Genomic DNA, 10,000 nt, shown 5'->3' with positions numbered 1-10,000 from the left:
GTGTATCAATTACCCTTATACATTTGCCTTCAGTTGACCTTTTACGGTAAAATAAAGAAATGGTGTCACAAGAATAATTTGCGTTGCTGATAAAGCCCATTTTAAAACTAAATTCCTAAGTACTCTTATTTTATTCCCTTTTCAGCATAAATGACACAGTACAACTAAGACTAAAGCTTATTTATAAGCGACAAGGCGCTACGCGACTAATTTTCAGTGACATGGTGATGTTTAATAAATAATTTTGGAAGAGACTCAACCTACTTTGACAAGGAAAGAAATTAAGGATGAACCGACAAAGTTTGGAAATAATCACAATGTTTGAAAAAAGTCTCGTTTGTACCCTTTGTAATAATCACAACGTAATCATGACCAAAACATGGGAATACAATAGCCTCGTACGGCATTTTTTCTTCTAATCGACTTTCTTCAAAATTGGATCAGTCCTGCAAGCCTTCTCCGGAATTCCCCCAGCAAGCCGAGATTTTTAAAAAGGATCAAGACTTGATATCTGAGCAGATGTACTTTCAACACTGTCTTGTTACCATTTTCATTTCTTACGGGAGGAGGGTTGTCCAATACAAACGAACGGAGTCGGGTCGACTTTTTGGTGAAGACAACCCGTCAAGCGGAAGTAGGGTCGCAACAGAAATAGTCCAACATCCGCCCAAAGAAGATCATTAAAGAGCTCAAAGAGACTGGTAAAGAATTCATATGCCTTCCCACAGACAAATAGATGACAAAGGAACAGAATTCTGCATTATCCAAACTATACACTCAATTTGCCGTGAATCACCTCAACGATCCTTAAGCCGATGATACACGGTTCAACATCTTGCAACATTTGTTGCTCATCAAATGTTGAACAATGTTGCACAAACGTGTTGAACGGAATAGAGCTGGTCTCTATTTTCGTTCAACATCGTTCAACAACATTCAACGTGTTGAATGGCATATTTCAACATTCAACATGACACGACACACTGTTCAACATTTGTTGAACAAGAGCTGCAACATTTGTTGATCAACAAACTGTATGTCAGTCAAAACAATCGAAAACAAAGTGAACTCTGTCTAGAAAAACAACTGCCTTCGCAATAAATTTCCCTAATTTTCGACTAATTTGTGCAAAAAAACTTCGCTTCCTCTAACAATGACGTGCCAAAATTCTTCGACCTCATCAAAACACAAAACTGGCCTAGGAACCAAAATAAGACCTATCGTATCAAACGTCAACGGGTCAACGCTCTCAAATCTATGTCGTGTCGAATTTACGACAATAATGTTCTCTTTATTGAGAAAAACCTCACAAACCAAATACAACCATGAATCCTTGATTTTTTTTTTCTGGCCACTCTGCCCCTACTTGATTCATATATGAAGCAAACATAACTTCGAATTTAACCTGGCACAACAACAATAAAAATGAAAATAAAGTATGTCACAGTGCATAATAACAGTTTCACTTAAAAAAAAAAAAAAAAAATGCTTTGTTTATAGTGGAAGTGCACTTAGCTATCAAGCTAGTTTACAGGCACCCCACTTTTAACAATGTGAAAGAAACAATTCAAAGTTAACAGAAACGTTATTAAGAACCCCAACTGGCAGGAGGCAACCAGTTGGCTATTTACAAAGCGTGGTAGAGTTGAATCCGGGACAACCGGAAACAAATCCTAACCAGAGGTTAGAACGGGATTTGAACTCGGAGCAGCCGCATGCAAACTCAACGTCCTAACCACTCGACCATGCTGCCTCCCTATGATTCAAGAAATTACCAAAGAACTACAGTTCATTGATCTTCCTCAATGATTTCTCTGATGAGGTTTCCGGCAGCCAAGGTCGCCCATCAAGGGGTAATTTTCTTGCCCGAGGATTTAATGGTGCTGGTTGGTTTGGAACGACATAACAGAAAAGTCACATTCCATTGGGCAAAGTTGCTGAATGGCACGTTCAAGGTACGACTTCCTGTCCTTTAATTTAGCTCTTCGGACAACTCCGTTCTTTCCATTGATACGTTTCACGACAATTGTGGTATTCCATTTCCCACGATTACGGTGGTTTTTCGCGATCAGCACTACATCCTCAACTTTCAAAGTCAGTTCCTTGGACGTGTGCAATTCACGATGCCTTTCTCTCAGCCTGATGAACTCATGCGTAAACCGCGACCTCAATACTTGTTTCAGTGCAGCGACGAAGGTATTTCACTCTGTTTCACATATGAACGTTCTCTACTGAGTTTAATGCTACTTCCGGAGGTTAGGTTGAACATATATCATGGAACTGGGAGTGCGAACTGGGAGTTCAAATATCATCCTCAACGTAAAGCTGATGACACACGATTCAACGTCCTGCAACATTTGGTTCTCAACAAATGTTGAACAATGTTGCACAGACGTGTTGAACGGAACAGAGCTGGTCTCTATTTTCATTAATTAAACATCGTTCAACAACGTTCAACGTGTTGAATGGCGTATTTCAACATTCAACATGGCATGACACACTGTTCAACATTTGTTGAACAACAGCTGCAACATTTGTTGATCAACAAATGTTGAACCTTGTATCACTAAAAGATAAAGGTCGATTGTAAACACCACCTCAACATCAAGCAACACTTCCTCAAGTTCATCAAATTTCAGTCTGGCTTTTCCAATTCACTTGTAGAAGGCTTGCTTGACTACTCCGACCACCCGTTCGTATTAACCGCACCATGCACCACGGATCCCTACTTAGATTGAACTGCCATTGGATGTTGTGATGTGCTAAATAGTCGTAGTCTTGAGGCACTTACATCATTAGATGCAACTAAGAAACTTAATCTGTTTTCGGAGTAGACCTTCGTGGGTTTCCCCCGCCTCGTGTTTTTTTACACACCCTTCGGTTGTCTGATCAGTCAAAAGCTCGCAGTGTATTGCTCCTGTCAAACTAAGCGCGAACTAACTTATGGGACCTGCGTAGTCCACACCTCTCACCCGGAAAGGATAACTGCCTTCTGCACGGTCGACTGGTAAGTTACAAGACAGCGCACTGTGGAAGGGAATGTCATAGAACTTCTTCAGTACACCCACAGCGATGGTTAATCACGTACTTCGCTAGCGGACATCATGCAAATACGAGGGATCCAGAACTCTTGCCTGACCAGACCCATCGTAAGAACCATCCCCCATCCCCCCCCCCCCCCGACCCGTTGCAAGGTCAGAATATGAGCGCCTGTTTACTATCTTCTCTGACAAGTTCACGTGGAGGCAAATAAACGGGATAATTACCATGAATTCTTCCCTTGCACACATAAATTCCTTCTGAATTCATCTAGAGGTTCAGCTTTTGTTGATCGCCTTCAAACTTCTCTGTCATCCTGTACCGCTCTTGATCATCTTTGACCCACCATTTGACTACTTTTCCAGTTTCTATCGTCGTTGAAGTGTCGCAAATTCGTTTAATCTTCCCGAAACTATAGTTTTGAAGGAATTGGTTAACCCACGCGCAAATCCGAACTGTCGGCCAGTACGACTGCTTCTCCAGCAAATGATCAAACTAATCTTTGAACTCAACAGCAACTTTCACTGAATGTTTCGCCAGCGGACTTCGCTTCCGATTCACTTTCCTTGCTCGATTGTATGACTAAGTTCTTTAGCCACTCATATGCTTCATGATTCGAAAGCCATGTTTGTTCTGGAATCCTATAGGTGAACGACAGCTGATATGCCTCCGATCCTCGACTGCCAATGTCTCCAGTTTAGGAAATCCTTGTCATTTATTTTTTGCACTTTACTTGCCACGAACTGCTTGTAGGTGTCCCCACCTTCAATCCAATGCATTGCGGTGATGCAGTTTGGTTATCACTCAAGCCTCTGGTGTTAGTCAAGGGTTGCTGGCAACGAAATCAAGATTAGCCAAGAAGAATTCTTACGACATAAAGGTTAGAACTGGTTTCTGCCCACATGGCTGCCAACTCAGTGAACAACATGAAATCTGCGCTCGAAGGTTACCCTGTGAAGTCGGTGTCCGGGTGCCTTGATAGTATCACCACTTCTTGCATCACCGAATGCGTGCAATTCCACTTCTTCGACTGGTTCTTTGGACTTAAGCACACTTCTTGGCACTTCAACCTTTCTAGGGAGGTCTCGTACAACTTTCAGACAACTTCTCATCCAATGACAAATAATCATCTCACAGCTCACGATCTTTCCCAGAAGTAACGTTGGGGAAACCAGCCCAAGAGGATCATACACAGATGCTAGAAACTGCAAGATTTCACGTTCGGTAATTTCTGGTGGTTATTTGGAAAATGTCACAGCAATCTTGTCGTCGTCTTTATTCCACGACAGCCCTAGTAACTTGGCTTCACCTTCCTGAGCTCTTAAATGTTGCTTTGCAAATGTTCCGTATTCCTCAGCTAGAGAACCATCTTCACTCGCTAGGCGTGATCCACTGAGTCCCATTTATGAAGTGTAAATTCGCGTCCCCAAACACTGATATATATGATGACATCCTTGAAGCGTTGAACATCAGTTACGGTTTCACCCCCGGTATATCATCTGGATATTTCTCTCTCCGATTCTCCAAATGCAACATGGGCGTGCCAGCTAGTAGAAACGGGCAACTGTGAATCTCAAAACTTCAACGACCGAAGGGTTTCGTACTGCTAATTCATTGAAACCTGACCACACATTTCTGTCATCCGGTCTAATACGTACTTGTAAGAAAGTGTGCTTGATATCAGCCCGCTACAGCAATGGGCTTAAGGCGGTTACGCACAAGGACATTCACAAGAAGTACTGCCATGGAGGTCCCATTTCCAAACATTCATTCAGTGACGGGCCACCTTCTCCTGGCTTAGCCAAGGGATCAAAACACAATTCTCAATTTTGAGGTGGCCGCTGACCCTCTTTCAACTGATTTGTGGAATGTAGTTCTATTTGAGGCTCTCACATTGGGCACTTGATCGTCTGCAACTGTTTCAACAATCCCCTGGGTTATCTGATTTTGGATAACTTGATCATACCTGTCCATCATGCCAGGCTCCCGTTGCAATTTCTTCACCAGGTTCTCTAATATCTTAATGCTTCCACGTTCGTGGGTAGAGCGGCATGACCTGCCTTCCAGAGTAATCGCGTTTCGTACCAACCCTCTTCACGTCTGTGGAGTTGCTCGATGAAAAATTCCCTATAGACGCCGCGCTGGTCTCCTACAGCTCTGTCTTTCTTCCAAGCCAAGAACATCCCACCCGCATAGTTAACGTTGTTCATATTCTACTACTGATGCTCTCTTCAGATAGGTATTTGACAGCTTGGTTTCTCTCCCTGACGACAGAATGGTCCACCCAAGCTTCGTTACTTCAGCAACTGGCTCTGATTGGTTCCCAATTCTTGGTTTTGTCTCGGTTTTTATACAGGCGTAGTCACTCGCACTAAGAATCACATGTATAGGTAAATCGCTCTCCTTGTCCATATCATCCATCGGCACTCTTGTAGGTGCTATTACTTCTCAATTAGCTCATCATAGTTTGGATTTGGTACTGTTGTCTCCCTTGTTGACCTGAGTTGTCATCTCAAACGTCTTGTCTACGCTTGTGATTTTCACAGAATAGCTTTTAACCTACTGCAGTGTAGAGCAGACCATCATCTCAATACGTTTGTATTCAACGTGTGCTGGACCTTTGTTCAGCCGATCGATCAGTGCAGATTACACAGAACTAAGTGCACTACAGGTAAAAACCCGCATAAAAGAACAAGTGGATTAAGAACCTCCAGCATGAAATTTGGTAAAAAGAACACCACATACATTGGAAGCAATTCAGCCTGATAAATTCAACAGGTTCTTGTATATTAGGAAATACTGGGTACCACTTAGATTAAAAATTATTGGGTCAGGATAACATTGTCACTCTAAAATCAATTTTCTTTATTGAAATTTTTTGTGCTCTTTGTCCCTTGCAAAGAGTACAAAAAAATTCCAACAAAGAAAATTTATTTTATAATTGATTTTACTTGTTATTTCCACTTTCGCTGTGAAAGTGAAACAGCAAGTAATCTCTGCAAATGCATAAATCAATTCGTTTTTCTTGACAATATATACTGTTGTACAATCAAAGAATTATTAATAAAGCAATGTCAGTTGTGCAATACGGTGTATAATTTTCAGACAGAATTTAAGAACATGTTAAGAACAGCTTGAGGCGGATTTTTAACTAAGTACCCAATTATAAGAACGGCATCAGCCTGAAACTGAAAAACGTAGGTTCTCTTATGCGGGTTTTGTACTGTAGTGTCTATGTTGCCAGTAAAATCCGTTCTCAGGCTGATTCTGTTTTTACCTAGGTTAAATTGGCGATGTTCATTGTTTTGAACTTGTATTAGACCAAAAACACTCATTTTACCAAGGTTTAATACGTTAACAGTGCATGACGCAAAAGGGCAAAAAGGGCAATTTAGAGTAACTAGTAGGTCGGACTGGTCATATGGAATATGAGTGCGTACAATTTTTATTCACGAGTAAAACGAATGAGTGGGCGAAGCGAACGAGTAAGTTTAAAGATCCTTCATAACGAGTGAGCAATATAAATCGTACAAACAAGAGCCAACCATGAAGTAATTTGTTAATTATACAAGTACAGAGATCGTTAAGTTAACGAGGCAAGTGTTAAAAGATCAACATAATACTAGCCAATCAAAAGGCTGATACGACGACCAGTATTAAGGCCAATACGACAATTTGTCGTTTCTGTTTCATCACGGAAATGTACGGAAATCTCTATACTTACAAATATCTGAAAACAAAAACACAACTAATAAACACAAATAAGGAGCTCCGCTTGCCCAAATATGTATACTGTATGTACTTTTTCAATCATGTGTTTCCAAATTCTTTCAGTCATTCGCTTTTTACACGCAAGAATGCAAACAAGGTGTGCCATTCTTTTCAAGTTTTATTCTGTTCTATGAATGCCATGGGAAAGTCTGAGTAAGTACGCAATGTAACAAAGTATCCATGTAAACAACCGAATAGGGAGCTTAAGAAGCGACCACCGCTACGGAAAAGACAACGCCAAAATACAGAGATGCTATTGGTTAAAACAAAAAAATGTTTGTGTTGAACATGTGGCACGCATTTTTGTACATTTGTTTCCCGCACTCGTAAAAACGGCAAAGAGGACACACTTCAGCAAATCTTCATTCTCTCTCTCTCTACTTCAAATCATTCCGCACTCTATATTGTACAAAGTAAACAAGAGAGAATAATCGTGAAATACTTCAGATAGCTCAAGGTCATATTTTGAAGTGACGTTTTCGTCGCCGTGGTTTCTTAAACCCCCTATTGACTAATATGTCGTTCATGTACAAAGTAATAATTTACCATGCAGCGTAAAACGCAGAGCAGGGGTAAACATGCAGATATTTGGTAAAATGCACAATGCGGAAAGAAACTTTCACTAATGGTAACTAAGGCATCATTAAGCCTAAAACGTTGTTTACGCCTAAGTTTAGCATTAGTAAAGAATTGGGGCTGTTTCCACGGTCAGCATTTCACCCGAACCTTCATTTTACCCCTGTTTACAGTGACAGACTAATCAACCTACTATTTAACAAATCAGCTATGTATATTTATTTGCTGAGGATCCGTAAAGGATTTCAAAAGGGCTGACCACTGCAAGTACCCATCCCCTTCCCGTTAAAGCAATGGGATTACTGCATTTTTATATCACCTGCCTCAGTTGTCCAGTCAAAACAATAGCCAAATGCCGTTCTACACTGACAAAGAAATATTATTGACAATGGTTGTACAGTAGGAATACATTTATCTCGCTGGTAAAATTACCCGCCCTTATATTCAATACATACCACCCCTTAGCTCCTAAAATCGACTGAATAGATGGACGCTTGATGAACTTGCATTCAATTTAAAATAGATACGTTTTCTATAATATATAGATATTAATGGATAATTGGTAGCACATTACTGTTAAATATTGCAATAATTTTGTACAATAGAGATTTTGTCCCCAGATTTAATTCAAATTACAAAGAATCCTTAGAGTACGTATACATTTTAATTCCTGTGACCATGGCATGACCTTAATTAATAGCTACTAAAAATAAAAATAACCTTCATTCAATCTTCCGATTACATGTGAAGGAAGCTTTTGGTTTAGATCAGAAACCCTACTCCATGCAATCAATGATCAGCACACATTTTCTTTCAAAAGAAATTAAAGTGTAAACCAGAACATTAATTTGGGAGACTAACGTTTTTCTCTGTTACATTAATGTTTGATTTAATTTTTGCATGCAAGATGTTAACATAACTGTAATGTAAAGATGCTTCTAACAAATCAAGTAAGTTTTTGGAACCTAGCTACAGCGAATTTCTGACAAAATGGAAATTGTAAATAACCAAGTGCCGAAGTAAATTAAGGCTGGAAGTCTTCAATTATTACTTGGCAGAGATACGAAAATTCTCCTTAATGGATTTTGCTTTTGAAAGATTAAAGAAACATCCAAAAATGAGCCCCTATGAAAAAGGTGAGTACTTTGAATTTTGCTTGGAATTGAACTTAAGACGAAAGACCTTTCATTTCCCTTTCCTGTTTTAGCCATCATTCCACCACTCTTGCAAATGTATGATTTTGCAAATACAGAACACTGGATGTACTAATCAAAAATTCAATACAAAGAACTGAAAAGATAATTTAATAATTATTGCATATAACACCAAAACAAACAGCATTCTTTTTGTCTTTGGAAAATCATCTGGAGAAAATCTAATGGGTGTAGGTGCATGTATGGCTTTTAGTAATACATGTAATTGTTATTTGTGTGGTTCTTGTAATCAGACCTTAAACGTGATAAAAACACATTTAGCACACATTGTAGATGAAAAACTCTTAAAATGGACCACTTCTTGATGGTTTACTTTTAAAGTTGTCTGATTCCTTTGCTTCTTAACTAATTTGTTCACCTTAATAACACAGCAAATTAGAGGGAACATACCGGTATATAGTACCCCTATTCTAACTTGTAGACTACATTCTTACTGTATTCATTTCTTATCATTGTTTACTCAGAACCTGTGTTAAAATACCAGTGCAAGCAATGCAAAACTGCTATACTAGTTTCAATGCACATAATCAGCATAATACTCTTAGCATCTTCAGCCTAGTAATTTGCAAGCCTAGAGTAAGAAAGGATATAGGGGCATTACAAAACACTACGACAAATAATTTAAATTTGGTTGATAATTATTACATAATATTATAACCCTGCAAAGCTCTGACATGCACTTCCAAGTTCTTTAAATTTCTACAATCTGGGAAATGGACACCATGATATAAAAACCAAAAGAAAGTAGTTAGCGACAGCCTTACGGAGCAGGTACATGTATTCTTGTCAAGGTTCTCTTAACAACAATTATTATTACTGCCAGTTGCAAGGCAAACGTTTCTATGAGCAAATGGTGAAGTACAGTCATGCCAAAGGATTAACTCTGGGATGGTACATGTATTCGTTAACTTTAGCCCACATAGTGATGATAATGATGGTGACTGTGGTGATGATGATGTTCATGACGATGGATGATTGGTGGCTGTCCATCCTGATTCTTGTCATTGTCTGTGGCACTGCTCTGGTTGCAATCACGATGCTCACTATGTCTATGATGCCGCTGCAGCCTTGACGATGCATCGGTGACGGCAAAAGACTGGCTAAGTGTGTGGTAAGGGTATGTCAGGTGGTCTGTGGCAAGATCCAGATACTGTGGACTGCGGCGTGAACCACAACTCCCTTCACATACCTCAGCCTGACATCCACGGTGGCGATGATGCACTTTGTGTTTGTGCCTATGGTGCTCATCAGTTGCCTCATTACCACCATTTTCATTCATATCACACCCTAGGTTGATCGACTCCTTTACATGTGTCATATTAGTGCTACAAGGTGTTGGAGGGGTACTCTCACCAGGCCCAGTTTGCTTTCTCTTGGGGTATTGATATAACCCCTTGGCA

The 10,000-nt window shown here is 39.9% G+C and overlaps 1 protein-coding gene across 4 annotated transcripts in view; it reads right to left on the bottom strand.

Moving 5' to 3' along the window:
* Positions 1 to 6,910: 6,910 nt before the first annotated feature.
* Positions 6,911 to 10,000, bottom strand: part of LOC138018537 (protein naked cuticle homolog 2-like) — a 24,026-nt gene continuing 20,936 nt past the window's right edge. For all 4 annotated transcript variants that reach the window (XM_068865201.1, XM_068865202.1, XM_068865205.1 and 1 more), the window contains one exon: positions 6,911 to 10,000. This exon is cut by the window's right edge and continues 440 nt beyond it. In XM_068865201.1, coding sequence (XP_068721302.1) covers positions 9,511 to 10,000 — 490 coding nt within the window. In that variant the 3' untranslated portion in view covers positions 6,911 to 9,510.

This window comes from Montipora capricornis, chromosome 10, assembly GCF_036669925.1.
Source record: "Montipora capricornis isolate CH-2021 chromosome 10, ASM3666992v2, whole genome shotgun sequence".
NCBI lineage: Eukaryota > Metazoa > Cnidaria > Anthozoa > Scleractinia > Acroporidae > Montipora > Montipora capricornis.
This window is presented reverse-complemented; position numbering and strand designations above follow the sequence as displayed.